This window comes from Boleophthalmus pectinirostris, unplaced genomic scaffold (genome assembly GCF_026225935.1).
Source record: "Boleophthalmus pectinirostris isolate CB_2022bp ecotype Guang Dong unplaced genomic scaffold, ASM2622593v1 HiC_scaffold_11, whole genome shotgun sequence".
NCBI classification, from domain to species: Eukaryota; Metazoa; Chordata; class Actinopteri; order Gobiiformes; family Gobiidae; genus Boleophthalmus; species Boleophthalmus pectinirostris.
The window spans coordinates 10,619,300-10,638,813 of NW_026570994.1; the positions used below are offsets into that span (position 1 = coordinate 10,619,300).

Consider the following 19,514-nt stretch of genomic DNA (forward strand, 5'->3'; position numbering starts at 1 on the left):
CAGCCAGAGCAATGCCTATAGTTAACATCATACCCCTTGGGAATGTTGATGGCATCAGCAGCAAAGTATCAGTAAAATGTTGGCTGGTCAGAATTTAGAATATATTTTGCACTAACATTGCAAGGTTATGTTTAAAACAGCTACAATAGTGTATTTAGCTGCTGCAGAGGAATGGTAAAAACGCAGAACTACAAAGGAACTACTAAATATAATAAATGCTGAATTGTTTTAACACTGCACCATTGCATTCTGAGTATAGTTACAACTCCAGTTAACCAATTATATTGACTGTAATATGTATGTAGATAGACTGGACTTCACATTACTCAGATGAGACCACTTTTAAATGAATGTGAAGGTCCTAGTCAGATTGGGGGCCCGTAATGTCTCTTAATCAGACTAACACAACTGAATAATGCAATTTAATGTCAAACTATAGCTGTATGTACACAGTTTAATCAGATTAAGACAGACTAAGCACTGTGAGCATGCTCCGGAGACAGACAGCAGCACGGGCTAACACAATTACAGAGAAAACAGGAAAATCTGTGTTTGAAGAAAGACTCACATTTTTGACTTTATAAAAGACACAACACTAGTTAACAAATTTTATAGGGCACTTGAGTTGGTTTCTCACTCCATCCATTTGCTAGTTTTGGAATGGGATTTTGTTAAAGAAATAAAATTGTGTTTGCAATGTCAAGTGTTTTATTTAAGTAGGCTAATTTATAAATAGTCTGAACATTGAACTCACACTGCCCAAATAAAAAAAAAAAACAACAAAAAAATTCCTTGACTAAACATACACAATCAGTCAAAGATTTGGATTCACCTTCTAATTCACAGTTCTTTCTATGTTTACTACTAACCAAATCCTCAAATTACCCATCTTTTGCTTTGTCGAAAAATATTTTGTAGAGTTATTTAACTTTTTTTCTTTACAAATAATTCCATATATCATGCCTAATGTCTTCTGTATGTATATCAAATGTAAAATTTGTAAGCATATAAAAAATAAAAATATAAATATTGAATGAGAGGGTGTTTTGACTGGTAGTGTATACATTTCAATGTTTAACCAATGATGAAGTTTTATTATATCAAACCAGACCAGACCATAAAAACAGTGGAAGTGGTGCTATTACAATCCTCCTCAATGACCTCTGTATGTAAACAGTGAACGCATGGTGTGGCCTTGGTCACATGTTGCGCTTTTGTTTGTACCTTGCTTGACCGGCCGCACTTCGCCCGGGGGGCTCTTCTCCCACAGGCCGAAGCAGTGGTTGCCCTTGGCACAGCGGATGGTGGTGTTCTCTGGAGAGACTCTGCCCTCGCCCCCCGCCACGCGCTCCACCTCCAACTGCTGCTGCTGGTCTGTGAAGGCACACTCCCGCTCCTCTCCTTGGGCAGCTGTGAAGCAAACACACAAATGTACAAAAATTACACATACAAAAAGGGACAAAGCATGCTAGATTTCATAACCGTTAAATATAATAATCAATAACAAATATTTTTAATAATAGCACTTCTCTCACTTAAAGATGCTTCACACAGTTCAAGACACAACACAAATGAAGAAACATAAAAAGAAGATGCAGTTTGAAGGCATTTTTGAACAGGCAAGCTTTGCAGTAATATACAATCTTACAATTTTAGTAGACTGTGAAATTATACAGAAATATATATATTTTTATTTGCAATTCAAATGTTGTCAAAGCTCAACCAGACAGGACTAGGTCTAAAACAAAGCTATGAATAGAACGCAGGAATAAGCAAGGTAATACCTTTATTATTGCAATATCTTTAGTGTTTGTGTTAAATATTCTGTTCGCTTTTGCAATATATTCTGCAGCTCTAATGAAAAGGCGAAAAACATATATAGATTTAGCTCTTGACACCGAGGAGCTAGCTCACATCAATCTGAAAACTCACGCGGACATACAGACAGTTCTTGTCAGAGGAAAACTGAGACAGATTGTCCATACAGCTGAAAAATAACTGCCCTCAAGGTCTAGCTCCTTTCACAACCCAGAGCTCAGCAAAAAACACCTGCCTGCAGGAGAGAGTACATAAACATACAGCGCTGGCATGGACTTTTAACGCACCAAATGCTGATTAAAACATAAATAAACGCAAGAAAATGAAATGTCAGATTCTCTGGCCATTTCTAAGTAATTTATTTCTGAGCCTGTGGGTAGTGCTGAACTCACTGTGAAGATGACAAAAATAGGGAGGGACTATTTGGTTGTCACATAAATACATAGGCTGTGGGGGGAAGGCAGAGGCAGAGGCAGAGTTCTCATATAAAATGCAGTGGTGAAATGGACAGTCTTGTTGATTCGCACTAAAGGGGTAGCCACAGTCCTCCAGCGCCAATGCCAGAGTCAGTTTGTGTATACAGGAGAGATAAGGGAAAACAAGATGTGCTATGTTTTGTTTTGGTTACTCCTCAGACTCCTCCCTGTTCCTCTGTCCATGCAGAAAATAAAATCAGGGGTTAGCTTGACTGTGGCCTGCCCAATGTCAAGCTAACCTGTGTGGGCAGTGGGTGACGCTGAACCAGAGAAGGTAGCGGTAGTCCTGGAGAAGAGCCAAGTTTCTCTCCTCCTCATCCCCCCCAGAGATGAAGTGATCCTGGGTTACTCCGGACACGACCTCTGGGGCTTTTGCTAGCTACTGTTTGGTGGGAGTGACAATGCCTAGAGGAAAGCAACGTTTTTCACAGCAGTACAGAATAAGGGGTTAAGTGCGCAGCGGAATCCAGAATTTCCATGCATTACAATGAGGCTGAGGCTGTGGAGGATGCGCTGGTTGGGGTTAGCGGTTCAACTCCCAGCTGTCAGAAGCGCACTTTTAAGTTCCAAGCACTTACATAGCATTAACAAGCACTGGGTTAAAGTGGTCACCCAATTATGTGAACACAACAAGGAATAATTATTAGACGAGCACTTTTCAGATAAGCTGAAAATATAAATAATAAGCAGCTTTATTTTTAACTCTAGACTATTTTTGCTTAATTGCTTAACATTTTGTATTGATTTAAACTACACAGTATGGGAAATATAACTAGCCTTGTTTTTTTTGTTCAGAAAGTTTGCAGTACAATGTAATTAAAGGTGCATTACGTAACTTTTCTGGTGGAGGGTGCATCAAACACTTGTCTCCGTGGAAATGTTACTTCTTTGTCTGGAATCTGTGGAGAGGCAACCCCACTCAGTCAGAATGCTTGTTTTGTAGGTATTTTTTGGCCATAAAACCACCTGTAACTGAATAACGTAAGGTAGAGCTGTTTAATGTCATACTGTGGAACATTCCGCTGGTCTCCAGCTGCTACTTAACCTCTGTTCAGCTTACAGTGTGGAGCACGATATAAAGTATAATGCAACCAAGAGTATGGTCATGATCTGTAGGACCAAAGAAGATAAGCACATGAGATTTCTCTGACTTTTGCCGCTACAACAAAAATTTAATATCTGGGCCATATCATCACATGTCACATGATGATGATATGTATAGACAGTGTAGGACACTTTATGCTCAGGCAAATACTCTTATGTGTAAGTTTGGTTCTTGTACAAAGGATGTAAAGTTGTTATTGTTTAAATCTTATTGTACACCATTGTACAGAGCTCACCTCTGGACTAATTATAAAAAAGCCAGTTTGCAAAGACTGCAGGTGGCCTACAATGACGCTTTAAGGGTGCTTTTGAGGAGGCCACGATGGACGAGTGTGACTGAAATGTTTGTTACTGCACGAGTGAAGACTTTGCAAGCTGCACTTAGAATTTGAATGTACAGTTTTATCTGCAGACTGAACAAATCAGACAATGAAATAATAATGTCACTCACAAATGTGAGATTCAGTGCAATAAGATATAAAACCAATATGTGGAGACACTGGTATGATTGTCTGTTTTAAAAGTGGACCATGAGTCCGGAATAAAGATGATGATGATAATTCCAAGCAGAGCAAAGGTGATGCAGCCCCAACCAAAATGATATACAGTGCACCTTTATGGTTTTCTGCCATACTCTGGAACATTGCAGTTAAACAATAAAATTCCCATGGATACACGCCGGCAGCTGCCAGAAACGTCACATAGTGGACCTTTACAAATGTATTCACCAATTGATTCTTGTATTGAGATAGCCTTATGTTATCTATTCAAATTGTGAAAGCTATTGAATGTACTCTCTTTTTATTTGCTATATGAAGAAATCCATTCTTGTGTACTTAACATACCGTACTTTTTCTGTTAGTTATAGAGAGCATCTCACAAAGGTTAATATTATATTGTAGCATATTTTTACCATTGTGAGACTATGCGGTTTTATCTAATAACTTGATGTTAGCAGGTGGAATTTAATGAGCGTTTCTGGAAAGGTCACTAATGGGCTGAGGTACAAATGCTGTTTGAGGGCTTCTAATATTGTAGATGGAATACATTCATTTTAAATATGACTTTAACTTCGGCTTAATATTTGCTTAAGGCTTTCCAATTATAATAATCTACACTAGCTGAGGGCCAGTTTTTGTATAAGGTTTAATTGCCTATAGTAACTTATTATGACTTTTCAACCAGTTTCAAACGTTCCTGATTCAAAAAAGCTTAATTGGAAGCTTTTGCATACTCACAATAATCTGTTTATCTGAAGCAAGTCCTGGCTTCTCTCTCTACTCAAGCAGAGACTATTTTTAATTTACATTTTTAGTATTTTGAACAAGGTCAAAGAGCCGGAAGCCATTTTGAAAAAAGGACAAAAAAAAAGTAATTACAGATTTTTGCCCTTCTTTGGGTTTCTGACAACAGCTTTAAAAAACAAGGGCAGACTTAATAGCGCGCACACAAAGATCGTTTCTGATTAATGTTGTGGGGAAAGGCGAAAAAGTCAGGAGCCGCGCTGGAGACTCCTAGAGGGGGAAAAAAAATGGAAAGAATTGGACAATAGAAGGAAGTGCAAAGCTAGTGACAACACCCAGAGACATTTAGACTAACACTGACCTTCTACGCGTTCAGTTAGCGGAGTACAAATCCATACAAGACTTTCTGCTATCTTTTCCACACGGCATTAAATATTCATGTCTCTGCTACCATCCAAGCCTGTGAAATCAAAAACTTCATAACAATGCTAGTTCTGAATTTCATCTCACCGCGCAATCTTCATTCACAATAGTAAAATCGATTTCTAGGCTGAAATGGTTATCTCTGCTTTTTTTTTTTTCTTCTCCTGCCTTCTTGCGTTATAGCATTACCCAGGGTCCCGCGTAGACTATTAAATGTAAGGTATCGCGTATCAGGATAATGCGAGGGGTATAGTTGGAACTACCATCCTCCACTTTGTCTCGGTATCACTCGCTGGGCCTTATTGCCAGGAAAATGCCCCCCTCCCCCCGTAAGCCCCCCCTTAACTCTGTTCCACTCAGAAACAACACGTACCCTGCCCAGCCTCCCCCGTGATTGCCCTCAGACTTAAATAACATTATGACACACTGGCTAGCGCATTTAAATAGTCTTATTGTGCATTGAGGCGTTTGCTTTTTTATGGTCCTATATTACCTATATTACCTCATGTTTTGTTTCATTCACGCATGTCTGAGTAATCCTGGTTTATTAGTCTGTCTACATCTCCAAAGCTCAAAATGCTCTGTTCCACCTTGTGATGTCACGTCATGTACCGTTTACCTTTTAATTCAGGAGAGATTGGGAATCCCCGGGCTGAAATGACCCCAAATGATTCTAGTGAAGGTGTATAAGTTTAAAGACACAATGGAGCACTTCCTGTATTACCAGGATATCATAAAGTGGAACAGAGTGTCCATTTGAGAGGAGAACTCAAGCCTAAATATGCAGCACACACAAAACACAACTCTGTACGTTTGTAATAAGGAAACAACATTATAACATTTATCACAAATTAGCTTAATATGGGCCCTTTAAATAATATTACAACACACTGGCTGGCACGTTTAAATAGTTTTATTGTGCATCGAGCAGCAGTTACTTTTACCCAATTTCCTCCTTTATCCAAATTGATATATTGGGTTAATAGTCAAAAAACACTTGGGAGCACTTTGGTAGCCTTGGATTAGTTTGCATGGAGTCTGCTTGCTAACTGAGGTTGGCTCTTGCACTGCTGTCCTGTCTTTCTTCGTTTCTGGTTGGCTGCCAATCTTTTCTGTTTGATCTGTGATTGGCCGAAACCACTTCTTCGTGTCCCCGGTTCTGCTCCACGGACTTCTCTATGTGGGATCTTGGCTGGATCTCGCCCGCAGTATTGGATTGTGGGTCAGGGGCATTACAGGCAGGCAAGGCCATTGGAGCGAAGGAGAGGAGAAGGGAGAGAAAGAGCGAGAGAGAGGGGAGGCTATAGTCATATCAAAAGCTTTTTCGGAGTACTTTGCTTGTCGTTGATTGGATGATGCCAGGCGCTGCTGAGTGTTTACCCATGGCCCAGTTATTTGCTAATCTCCGCTCCCCTCCCTCCCTTCCCCCAATTGGCCTTCACTGCACCCTCCCGCCCCCCACCAGACTACCCCATCGCCTCTCTCGACTAAAAAACAACAGCGATCTAATCTGCGCTCTCTCTCTCTCTCTCTCTTTTCCTCATTCGCCAAGGCCCATAAAGAGAAGCAATGTGAGGAGGCGCAGTCTTGATTAAAAGTCGTACACAACTTAACGAACCCAAGCAGCCATTTCCGAGTGACATTCCTGATTGGAGACGCAAACCGGACAGGAGGGATTGTGTGTTTATTTTTAAAACAATTTAGCGCACCCAAGCTACACTCTTTATGAACCCATTCCAGTCAATCTCTTCAAATAAGTTAATTAGTTCAGGAATAAATTCTCTATTATCCATAATGTACTAAAAATTCCTCTGCTTTGCGATGATCTCCATGCAGTTGTAGCTCTCCGACTGCAATAAAAACAGACAGCGCCTGTCCACGCAAGGGATCATAGATCTTCTGGTCAAGTGTGATGATATATAAAGATTTTTATGTTTATTTTATTCAGTCAGCAAATAAAAAATTGAAATTTGTTCCTCTATAGTTTGATCTCTGACTGGCTGTAAACCTCTCCATTAAAAACACCTAATAAGGATATCACTAAAGATTAGAAATGACTGGATTTCCATAAAAATTAAGAAGTCTATTAATAACACAGCCCTACTTCTTATCCATTCATGTAGTGTATTTGGCCCTATCTCGCAATCGATCTTTAATAAAACTTCAGCACTCAACACTGTCCAATATCCATACACCATTTGATCTTTAGCCTATTAGTGACATTTACTGGAAATGCCATCAAAATCCACTCATGACATTTTCAGTTATCTTGCTGGCAGACCACGTATGCTGCAACCAAAAGTTTAACCACTTGCACTTGATTTTCTTGTATATAAAAAGGGCAGTGGGCCATGATGCCTTCTTCCATGTTCTTGGTATGATGGGAGAGTGAAGTGAAGTGAGCTGGCCCCTAATCAAAATAATACATGTTTGGGTGGACGCATGTTGCTGAGGCAGGCTGCATGGGATTGGGTCTGATTTGCTGACACCCCCAATTTTGCTAGTCCCTATGCAGGAGTTTAAAGATGTCAGACAGGGCGAGTGGGTTTTAATCTCTCCCATCTGTTGTCCTGGGACGATCACTCACCCCCAGTCACCCCCATCTACCTCACCTCCCCCTTTCCCTCTGCCCAAAAACACCATCGGCACCAGCAGCACGCCAGTCTGTGTCTGTCTGGGTCTGGTACAGTTATGCTAATCCCAGGATTTAGACTGCCCCCTGAGCTTACAAGTCGCCACTATTGACCACCATGCATTAATGCCCAAATCCGAGTCTCCCCTCTGCCCCCCTCGTGGCACTCTATAACTTAACTTTCACAAATTTGCAATGAAAACACAGATGACAAAGAGGCAAGGGTCAGACATAATCTCAGATTATATATGTACAAGCAAAAGTTGGGTGTTAGGCAGCCCCCAAGCTTGTTAAAACAACATTATACTTGTTCTTCTGACTGAGACTTGAATTACTATTTAATGCAATAAGAAACAAATGATACAAGACTAAAATATTCTGGATTTAACTCACAATTTATATTCAAACTAATTGTCTTAGTAATAAAAAAGCACAATAAAATGATTTAGCATCCAATATGGTGGTACAATTATTTTGAATTGCAAATACATCCAAGAATAATACTTCTGCTGCAAAACTGAAATGGAGTCGAAACTTGAACTTGTCCCCATCACCATAAAGATGTTGAACAGCACTTTGTCAAAATGAAATACAGTAATGGGCCCATAATGATCTTCTAATTACACATTTCAAAACACTATAATTTGGTTACTGCAGTGTTTCTCATTAATTATCAAGACTAAGGCAGCTCACCATGATCCAATTCTCCCACCAAAAATGAAAGTCAGGGTATGCTTTTTTGAAACTATTTCCGAAAAGCCATTGAAGACTGACAAATAAAACGATTGTTCGAAATAGGTTTGTCATGATAAGAAATTTTGAAGGGTGATATATTGCAGAGGCAAATATAGACAAACAATAATACTGGGAAAAAAAGCCTAAAGCTAAATTTTCCCCAAAAAGGAGTCTACAATTCTACAGTAATCTCAATAAATAGCTAAATGCAACACTTAAGTAATAAATTTGTCATTTTATTTCACAATTCAACCTTCCACAGCTCAAATGTTAGCATATTGCAGACAGAATAACCAAAAATGCCTCACTAAATATTGATCCTAAATAACTACAGTTTCATCTAATATATATTGAATAATAAGTCAGTATAGTAATTATCATGACAAGCTTAGTTCAAACTATTTGTAACCAGAGTTTAATTGAAATACTGAATAACAAAGCAATTTTCTGTCAGATTTATGGCAATTAAAATGGTTCCAAACCCAAATTGCACATTGACTGAGCAGCATTTTTAGCGCGCTTTGGCCTTATTGTCTGCGCTGGCCAAGGAGAACGCTGGTGCTAATCATAGCCTGTCACTCCGAGTTACTATCTCAAGGATGCACCTTTTGTTTTCCAAAACCTCCACTAATTTCTTCTTTTTGCCAAATCAGAACACTGCGCTATTGTGCGTCTGCGTTTTACCTCCGCTAGAACTCCAATGCTGGGAGACAGGCATTGATTTTTTTTCATTTAATAGAGTATGAGGCTGGTTGCATTACAGAACCTCCACACCTCTGTCTATCCTGGTTTTCATTGGCCCTTTCTGAGCTGCAGTCGGTGTCATCTTGGGTCCTCCGGCTACATAATGGTCCAGCCTAAGTGCACAAATATGATGGATCTGTGAGCTTGTCTTCACCGTGGAGTCGCTGGAAATCCTCATAAAAAGTGCATTCCTCGCAGATGGCTGAGATTCATACGCATCATCACATTACCTCTTTTTGCAGAGTAGCTTTGGAAATAAAGCCAGGATGGAGCCATTTACTACTACACCGCTCCATTTATAGTAGAAAGGTACATCTGAAATGCACATTCAGCAGTGTGTGATGAAGTCCTTAGGTGATAGTTTCAGGCTATATAGAGCTTTCCGATTCTCGCAATAGCCTTTTTTTTATTACAACTTCTACTTTTAGAAATTTATCTTAGTTTTATCATATCTAACATTCCTGATATGCATTTAAAATGTCCAAAATGTGATGGCAATTCTCAGCTAAATTACATCTCTTGGCAAACAGCTCATCCTGTATCATTCTTGTCACTGTAATGCTCAAATTACCACTGAAAATACATCCATTGCCAAGGCTAGCAGTACCTGGCTAGACATGAATCTTGTAGCAAGTAGGCATTGGATGATATTGAATATGTCTTTGCTTAAATTCATTATGCTGCAGTAATAGTAAAAACAAAACAAAATATTGCACTAAATATTGTACCATGATATGCATATCATGATTCTAGTGGAAATCATGATGGATAAGTAGGTTTTTTCTACACATTTTGATGATACAATGGTGATTATCTTTGTTGCCGTTCATCACGATTATATAAAATGTCCCCTTTTTACCACGATAAATAAGATTCTTGTTTATTGTCCCATCCCTCATAGCAGGGCAGCCATTCACTGTAGCTGTGTAATCTGGAGCCAATAACTTCAGTTTCAGTTTGAGGCGTGTATGTGAGCGCAGAGGTGACAGCTTCAGGAGTCCCCAGCGCACGAGAGGGGCTGAAGGGAGAGAGGGCGAATAAACAGTGGGGCCTGTCAACACAATGCTGTAGAGCCCCTGAGACAGAGATTTAGGATGTGGACAAGTTGATACAATGTGAACGCTTTTTACACTGTGCAAAAACAGTACTTCATGACTAGGGGTGTGCAAAACTATAGGAGTATCAACAAGAGTACTTTTTGGTATACAATTTTTGTGACCACACTACAGTTTTGTTATTTATTTTGTGTTTTGTTTATGCAATACACTTGACACATTCACTGTTTTGATGGTAAAAGTAGATGTATTTCATAATAACTGGACAAGCAGAGATTTAACAAAGAAACACTGTGGTTAAAATGTATTAGGTTATTAAAGATCCATTGTGTAACTTTTCTGGTGGAGGGTCTATGAAATGCTTTTCAAGTTACAGGTCAGAGGCAACCCCGCTCACAGTAAGAATGCTGTCTTCCTAGGTCATTTTGAGCTATAAAACCACCTGCAATTTAATAAATGTAAGGCAGAGCTGTTTAATGTCATACTGTGGAACATTCCAGGCAGAGCAATGACATATCCATAGAAACAAGAAGGTGACTAAACCCAACAAAAAAACTTACACAGTGCATTTTTCACAGAATAATATATCAATTCTCGCATTCAACGCCATATTGTGATTATATCGTATCGCAAGCCATGTATCGAGTATCATATTAAATCATGATAGACCCTGTGATGCCCAGCCCTATTCTCCACTCCTCACAGCACTGCCGAGATTAGGTTTACCTCTGAATTAAGAATAAGACTCTATATAACTGATGTTGCATACGCAGTTCAGGGGCAGTCAAGGCACAAAGTATAAAATGCAGTGTTTTCAATCAACAGCAAAAAGTATGTATGTACTTTTATTGTCAAAATAACCAGCTAATCTACACTAATTTAAATAAAAGATATGAGTTTCGCTGTGTAATTTTAAGCAGGGTTTGGGTCTATATCAGAGCTAATATAAGACCACAAGGTAATAAAGAGAAAATTATAGTAATTAGTCAGTGTTGAAAATTAGTCTACCAGTAGTGTTTTTTATTATCATTCTGATACCAAAATCTGTAAATACCAGGTCCTCTCCTATTTATCAAAATCAAGCTGGAAATTTGACAACCTAAAATACTACATCACTGAAAGGGCAACATATTTCCTCCAAAACCAGTATTCAATTACAGTTTTATTATTTTTTTATTTCACCTGTGCGCCAAAGTCTCTAGGGGAAAGAACTGTTTATGACCTGCCAGCGCCATAGCAACAGGATTTCAGTGAGCATTTAACCACTGATATGTTAACATTTGCACATATCCTGATTCTCAAGCCAGTGCTCCCATTTCTCTAACCAGGAAAATTAGATTACTACAGCTGTTGTGTGTTTAAGTTCTATTTTCATATTTGATTATATATTTATATCACCAGCAGCCAAAGAAAAGTATTAGTGTTGTCATGATACTACAATTTCAAACTCTATTCTACTACTAAAGAATATCAATACTCAATACTAATTCTGATACAACAATGATAATTAAAAAAAACTCTTTCTTAAGACAACAGAATATGATCTTCAACATTAAATCATAGTACTTTCTTTTCTATTACCATGTGGTCTTATATCTCTGTAATCCCTGTTGTCCAGGTAGGTTCCATAGTGGTCTATGGGCGTATACTAGTCTATGTGCTCTTATATTTGTTTGGACACAACTCAAGATTATTATAAAGCTATTCAGGAAAGGTTCATTTCGGTCCTGTGAATGTAACTTTCAGTATCAATCCTTGTTCATATTGGTGTCTAGTTTCAATACTAGGTTTTAGTATTAATTAGTATCAGATTTTTCACAGTATATCCAACTATCATATAAGCACTAACCTAACTTTATATAAGCAGTTATTGTTTTATGCTTTTGTGTCTTGTTTTAATGTTTATTATTGTAATGTTTAATGCTATATTCTGTTAAGTTTAATAAAAAAAAAAAACAGTTAAAAAAAAAAAAAAAAAAAAAAAAAAAAAAAAAACTTTATATGAGTGATCCACCTGTAGTCTGGCACAGGTAGTGTTCAGGCTATGATGTTTTTGGGAGCGCCTCTTGCAGATTTGTGAACAGCAGGCGGACACCCACATACGATTAGTCACAGGAGACACAGACAGGAAGAACCAAGCAAGCGGAGCTCTTGACAGGTTAAAATGCACTGCGCTTTTGGAAAGAGAAAGGAACAATGATTGGAAAAAAAAAAACATGTGGGACAACAATAGTGGGTGAGTCAGGAAGACTGACAGCGCCACAAAGAATTCCAGCAGGAGAGAAATTAGTAGTGAAGTATATCAGTTTGACAAGACTACAAAGCTATGGTTGACATTTGTAAGCAAGGGTTAGGAATTAGTACCATTCTGGAGAAATGACACAATAAACCAAGAGCAGATTTAAACCATAAAAAGTATTCTAAATGTACAATGTTGTCAAAAAGTCATGAGCTGTTATAAATAAAAAGCAGAATGAAACACATTAGTATTTAGTGTGCTTCTGTAATCAGTCATAGAAATTATATTAATACTACCTTTTATGGCTTAGTCAAAAACTTCACAGTAGTTCAAAGAAAATGTACACATGATAAATATTGACCCCCAAAATATTGTTCCAGCTTTCATATATTGAAATTGATATGGTAATTATCGCGACAGGCCTAGTTTGCAATAGTGGGGAGATATTGGTCATTTTCTGTCCTATGATAAATAAATTCTATGACTAATTACTGGTAAATTCTGCTATTTATTTGCCATTTACTGAAAGTGTATATTTAAAAATTGGTTTACTGGAATTATCCTGCTTTGTGTCAGTGGCATAAAGTAGTTTTAATATTCTCGTTTATCGCAATATTTCTCTGTAGGATTATATCGTGCTTCAAAATGTCTAAAAATATATTGGCATTAGCACTGAGATGGAACTGAAATATGAACGGCTAAACTAATACAATAATAGCATGCATTTCAGAACGTGTTTGTGAAGATTAAATAGAGGCAACATTAGCAACAGGGTGTGCTGTTAATATTATATTCTCAAAATAACTCTATAAATAACTTACTTTTGTAGTTTGAAAATAGAAACCAGACTATTGAATAAGGCCTGTCACAATAATTATTATATATTGACTTATCTTTCAATATACGAAAGCTGGAATAATATTTTTTTGGGTCAGTGTTTATCATTTTTACATTTTATTTGCACTCCTGGGAAACTTTTGGTTATTTCTTGGCTATACAATACGACTTAGACTATAAACGTTTAAATACATACCTTCAACAACTCGTTACAGATACAAACTAAGTACTAAAGTGTATAACTCTTAGCTCATAATTTTTTACAATATTTATACACATTTAAAATTGTTTTTGTGGTTTAAATCTCCTCTTAGATTATTGTGTCACTCGCAAAATTAGTTTCAATATTATCATTTATTGTCTATATTTACTTCAGCAGTATATCACACTTCAAAATTTGTTATCGTGGCAGGCCTACTGTTGATATGTGCTACAAAGAGAAAATCATTTCCAAGAAGAAAGCATCTCAAACTTGTTAAATTAACTTTAAAAATGATCACGATTTGCATAAAAATTCATCCTTATGCTCTTGCCATCTGCAGCACCAGAAAGCAGCAGCCTGGGCAGAATTGGATGCCTCTGCTTTTCATTCATGAGCAGTTCAACAGGAGCAGAGAGAGAGTGGGAGAGAGAGCGCTTTATCTCCTGTCTCTTTACAGTCATTACGACAACAACTTCTGACTGCTCCCCTAATTAATTCTCCACTGTGCAGCGATTTGCCTTTATTGGCTGTTTACATGGCGCACATGCATATAAGTATCTATTAATCGCCCGCGTACTGATTATTGAACGGGCGCATCAATCGTCAGCCTGTCATCGTAGTCTGTTAAACTCCTCTAAAGGGAAGCTATGATTTCAATGTCATATTTCATAAAGGTGTGCATATATCTATAGTCATATTTTAGTCATGAGCTGGCTTTCAGTATGCAGGGCTGCTGTGCTGGGGGTGGATCCAAGAGAAGTTTTACATTTTGCTGATTAGAACAAGTTGTGCTTTCGTACAAAATTTGAGTTAATATTTCACAACCTTTCCCTTGATCCCTTGACAGCTTTTTATTTCTTCTCTTGTCTCCTTGCAAAAATAGTTTGTTCATCTTTCTAGTTTGATGTTCTAAATTTAAAAGAGAGACATATTTACAGCTTTGTAGTAGATTCTAACTTCATTCCGCAATCAGATAGAAAATGTTTGCTTGTCACGACACAAAAGAGAAAATCTGAACTCAACACAATAGAGATAAATACAGGCAGACTTTCTTTACAAATGTTCAACAACAACTTATGTTCAAGTATTCAAATATAATACCACATGAAAATAAAGCAGAGCTGAGAAAAACATAGCCACAGAAATAATATATGATTTAACAGGCTGTTTACAAGAGGCATTCACACCCATTCAGCACTACAACAGACTGCCTATTTTCAAGCACAGTGCCGGCACCGCCACTTAAATTACCCATCTTGTAAAATACCTTTCCTGTCTTCTCCTAAATTCCTACTCCCCCCATGCAGTCTTTCTCTCTCCTCTCTCCCCATCTGAGTACAGCTCCACCAAACCACTATCTTATCATGCTCAAGGTTTCACAGAAGCCTGGCTACTGCCCAAAGTCTTGAAACAGGGGGCACAACTTGGCAGACAACGACTGCGGGTAGTGTTTTTCCAAGCCTTTGTACAGGGAATGATTAAAATGGAGCAAGGAGTGCATTTAATCCACTGGAGGAGGGGACAGATATCTCTGAAGGTTTAGTCATCCACATTGAATTATACAGATCAGCGCACCAAAATAAACAGGAAAAGCAAGATTTGAGATTACATGGGGAATGCAGACTTGTGGATAGGTATGCTAGACACAGACAAACAAAAGGACAATACAGATTTTTCCAAAAGAGGATTAAGGAATGTTAAAACAGCCAACCACTTCTTAGAACACCATCAACCCACAGGCAATGATATAAAACTGGATCAATCCTTCTAAATACGCAAAACATCCCATTAAAAATTCATCTGAAGCACACTTTCTACTTTCTGAAAATCTATTGACAAAATGTAATGAGCACTTACCAGCCACGGAAGTCAGGAGGATAGTCAGACAGATCCCAAATTTAGCGAGAGACTTGGAGGTGATGCGGCCCATTGCAGAGACTGTCTCCACCGACATTAGCCTCGAAGTTCGTGATAAAAGTCCTGATTCACTTCTGATCCAAAAAATGTAGCAGCAAGTATGAGATTTTCGCCACTTTTTCCTCACGTCAGCTCCACAACTTGAACAGGTCTTGCGTACATGAAACTACTCATCGAGGAAAAGAGGAGAAACAGTGCTTTTTAATTAGGCTTGGGTGTTGAGGTATTTTTGTCTAAGCGCAGTAGAAAGTTGGGCTAGTTCTAGTAGTGATCCAGACATTGAAAGTGCGGATACATGACGCGGTTAACTCGGCTGGCGTATGTGCCATCTACAACTAGCCCGCAAACACCGACCATTTCTGCTAGCCGACATGCTAACTGCCCTCACGACTGTCTGGCACTAGAAAACTTAGGCAAACAAGAGAAAATGCCATAAATTAATGCTTCTAAATGCGCTAACCTAAATTGACAACATCGCGACGTGTTTACCGGTAGAATATGCCGATCTGCAAAAAAACAAAACAAAAAAATCGCAAATAATAGTTGACTTGGTTAGACGGCTAGTTTACAACCTGACTGCTATCGAAGCTAATCTGTGTTAGCATAATAGCTAGCCAGTTAGTTCCCCGAGTCCCGAGTCATTTCTTCACGATCTTTTGCACAGGGAAAAATACAAGTCAGGAGGCGCCCGCAGCGAGCCTTTCAGGTCCGAGACGAAGACTATTAGTCCGGTGTGACTTGCTGGGTATCTCGGGGGGTGATCTTCCCCGGGGCGGTCGGCTGCGCTTCACATTGACGGCGGCTCGGAGCTCCGCTGGGCAGACAGACAGACAGGCTGGGCGTTTGCAGGCTTGTCTGGACCGCTCGTCTCCGGTATCAGGTTGCTGTGGGTTGGTGTTGGGGGTGGAGGACCGTGCAGCTCAGTGCGAGAGTGCCACAGCGCCGCCACGCCGCAGACTGGGGGTATAACAACATCAACACAAGTTTATTTACCGTGGTAAACTCATAAATTGTTTTTATAATCCACGGTTGAACTTGGGGACATGTATAGGCTAAATAAACTTTTTGCATAAATACTCACACGTATTAAATTAGACTTATACAAACTTTGTTGATCCACAAGGGAAATTATTTAGACACAGTAGCTCACTCATCACAATATAATAACAAAGAGTAAAAAAATATATAAATGGTAATAATACATTCTAAATAAGTAGCAAAAAGATAGCAAGAAACAGGTGTCAAATAAGGCATAATTATTTAAATGTATATGTACACGGCAAAAAATAAAATAGAAAAATAAGTAATAAAATATAAAATCTCACCTATATGCAAGAGCTCATAGGAAGGCAGTGCAAAAAATATATGTTGATTGACAGGACATAGGGTAGGCACGCATTTTTTTTTTTTTTTTTTTTTTTTTAGATTTACCAAAATATGTGGCTATAAATAAATTTTTAATGAGTTGCAGTGCTGTCTGTTTTCATTGCTTATATCCTTATGATGATAATCCATTTACATTATACTTTTGGGCCAAAATATACATAAACATGCTGCATAAAACTATTAATACTCTTATGTTCGCAATTTTAGTACAATGTTTACACACAAAAACATACTGGCTATAAATATGTTTTAATTGACTGACTGTTCTCATAAGTAATATTGACAGGCAATACTTCCATGGTTGAACTTGAGGCAAAATAGACAAATACATACTGCATTAAAATACGTTACGTCAGATATGTTAGATAATTACTATATGTTCCCAGTTAATTAAAACGTTCCATATACTTATTATTTGATTAAGCCTGTCCTAAATGATGATGGTAATGATGGCAATTTAATGCAATAATTATTTACTGAACTTGAACGTGTCTCTTCACTGCCTCTGTGTGGCTGAACAACTCTATTTCAAGTGATGCATGTTTAGGAAAGCACCACCAGAGGGCAGTGTAAGCTTGTGTGTAGTCCTAGAAATACATTACTTTGTGAACATACTTTTAAACACTAACTTAAAAAAAAAAAAAAAAAATCACTTAATGACTGGTTTAAGTACACTAGATTAGCACCTAGATTGCGTTTTGAGCCATTTGAGGAAAATTGCCACTGAACCCAATTAGACCTGCAGAAATTACTTTTACATAACATACGACAATGATTATCCGCAACTAGCCCGGGCTGCAGCTTCCAAAATATGGGTGGACCGTAGACTATTTTGCACCATGTACCAGAGCGAGCCAAGGGGGCGTTGCAGACCGTGAGCGTCGACTCAGGACCTCCGCTCCTCCGCTGTCAGGACTGAGGACAGAAAGAGCAGAGAGCGCGAGAGGAGGGATGTCCTTTTACCCCCAAGCTGGACCCGATCACCTTTGGAAACAACTCTCGAGAAATGACGAAGCTCAAATAAAGTTAGCCTGAGGGTCATGAGTGGATAAAAATAGCAGTGGATCTGATACTTTCGCAGGTTTCGAACGGCTCAGCGTGTGCGCCCCTCCTCGGTGCTTTTGGTGTGATGAATGGTGCGCTACGCCATGGCTTCTGCTCCACCTGAGGCGAGGAAGTTCACCCGGGGGCTCAACAAACCTGGGACCGCCGCCGAGCTGAGACAAAGTGTGTCGGAAGCTGTCAGAACATCAGTGTTGGTGGTAAGAATAAAACATAGATTGAAATAGGCTACTGTGTCAGTTAGGCCTATAGTTTTACCTTCTTTCTAATACTAGTTCGACCATGCTGCAGATTTTGGGAGCATAGGGGTCAAGAGAGGTCAAAGTTCAAGGCTAAAGAGGCCTAGTACAATAATATACCTGTAGTAGTTATGCCATTTATTTATTATAGCACTATTGTAACTATACCTTTACAACTCAAATTGCTTCCTTTATTGTTGGATTCTGCATATAGGCACAGGGCTATCCATTGCTACAACTTTCTCAAAGGAGGTTGCTGGGTAACTGTAACATAAACCACCATCACTAAAGAGACAGAATGACAACACACACAGTTTTTTGTGCATCCTGTTATGTGATCCCACCAGTCCACCTTGAAACTGAATAGGTGACATAGAAAACAGATGAGTAGCCAGTGAGGGACAAAGATAATTGATTATTGTGGTATTAATTTCTGTATTTGTAAATGTATTGTTATTATACCCCCATTGATTGACTGGGTTCTTGAGTTGCTTTGTGGTTTTCAAACTATGGATACTATGGATTTCAGTTGTACCCCATTTGTGATAGCAATAGTTTTTAGACCTCTTCATCTTGGTTCAATAATTGCATCCATCTCTGCTAGCCACTTGAAAAGCCTTTATGTAAAAATTTTGAGAAATAGCCTAGTATTTAGTCTGCTTTTGTCTTTAGAGGCCAAACCCAGACTAACATTGTGTCTTCTTGTTGCATAATGGTGATCAATACGCCATTCGTTTGCCACTAATGGCTTTTGCTGTCAGTTACAGCTGCTGTCTTGCTGCACAGTCCCGATGCGCTCCCTGATCTGGTTATCATCAACTGAATTAGGACCGGCTATAGTCATAATTACTTGACAACGAAGGGGCTGTGTTTATGTTGCTATAAACATCAAGTAGTCTATTTTTGTATGAGGTAATTAAGTTGAAAATTTTTGTCTATTCTAGGCTTCACAGATAAGCACTTTTGTCTCTATAGAAAGGCTTGTCACGGTAATTACAATTTCGATATATGATTACTGGAACAATATATTTGTAGATCAATATTTATCGTGTGTATAACTTCTATGTAATAATGGGTCGATTTTTTGTTATTTTGGTTATAATACGATACAATTTGAGCTGTAGAGGGTTGAATAAGTAACTCTTCTGGCTAATTATTGTTTCTGTTTGCTATTTTTTTGTTGCAGTTCAAGCCTTGAAATGATACTGTATATGTTAAAATTAACTTGGATTATCTTGCTTTATTATTATTGTAGTTTTAATACTATGGTTTATCGTCATATTTCTCTATAGCACTATATCATGCTTCAAATTTTGTTATCATGCCTTGACTTCCCAGCTTTTTTCCCATGTGAGCTTCAACAGATTTTTTCAAATGGGGTTAAGCCAGAAGCGCATCCGG

At 38.4% G+C, this 19,514-nt stretch overlaps 2 protein-coding genes across 2 annotated transcripts in view; one reads left to right on the forward strand and one right to left on the reverse strand.

The window, feature by feature from the left end:
* The window catches only part of bmpr2b (bone morphogenetic protein receptor, type II b (serine/threonine kinase)), a 31,976-nt gene extending 15,671 nt beyond the window's left edge, over positions 1-16,305 (reverse strand). The window contains exons 1-2 of the mRNA XM_020917054.2: positions 15,367-16,305; positions 1,225-1,410 (exon numbers count right to left, since the gene is read on the reverse strand). Coding sequence (XP_020772713.1) covers positions 1,225-1,410; positions 15,367-15,463 — 283 coding nt within the window. The 5' untranslated portion in view covers positions 15,464-16,305. The remainder of the gene's footprint in view (positions 1-1,224; positions 1,411-15,366) is intronic.
* A 1,461-nt stretch (positions 16,306-17,766) lies between these two features.
* Positions 17,767-19,514, forward strand: part of LOC110153287 (dedicator of cytokinesis protein 9-like) — a 52,086-nt gene continuing 50,338 nt past the window's right edge. The window contains 1 exon segment of the mRNA XM_055164867.1: positions 17,767-18,074. Coding sequence (XP_055020842.1) covers positions 17,946-18,074 — 129 coding nt within the window. The 5' untranslated portion in view covers positions 17,767-17,945.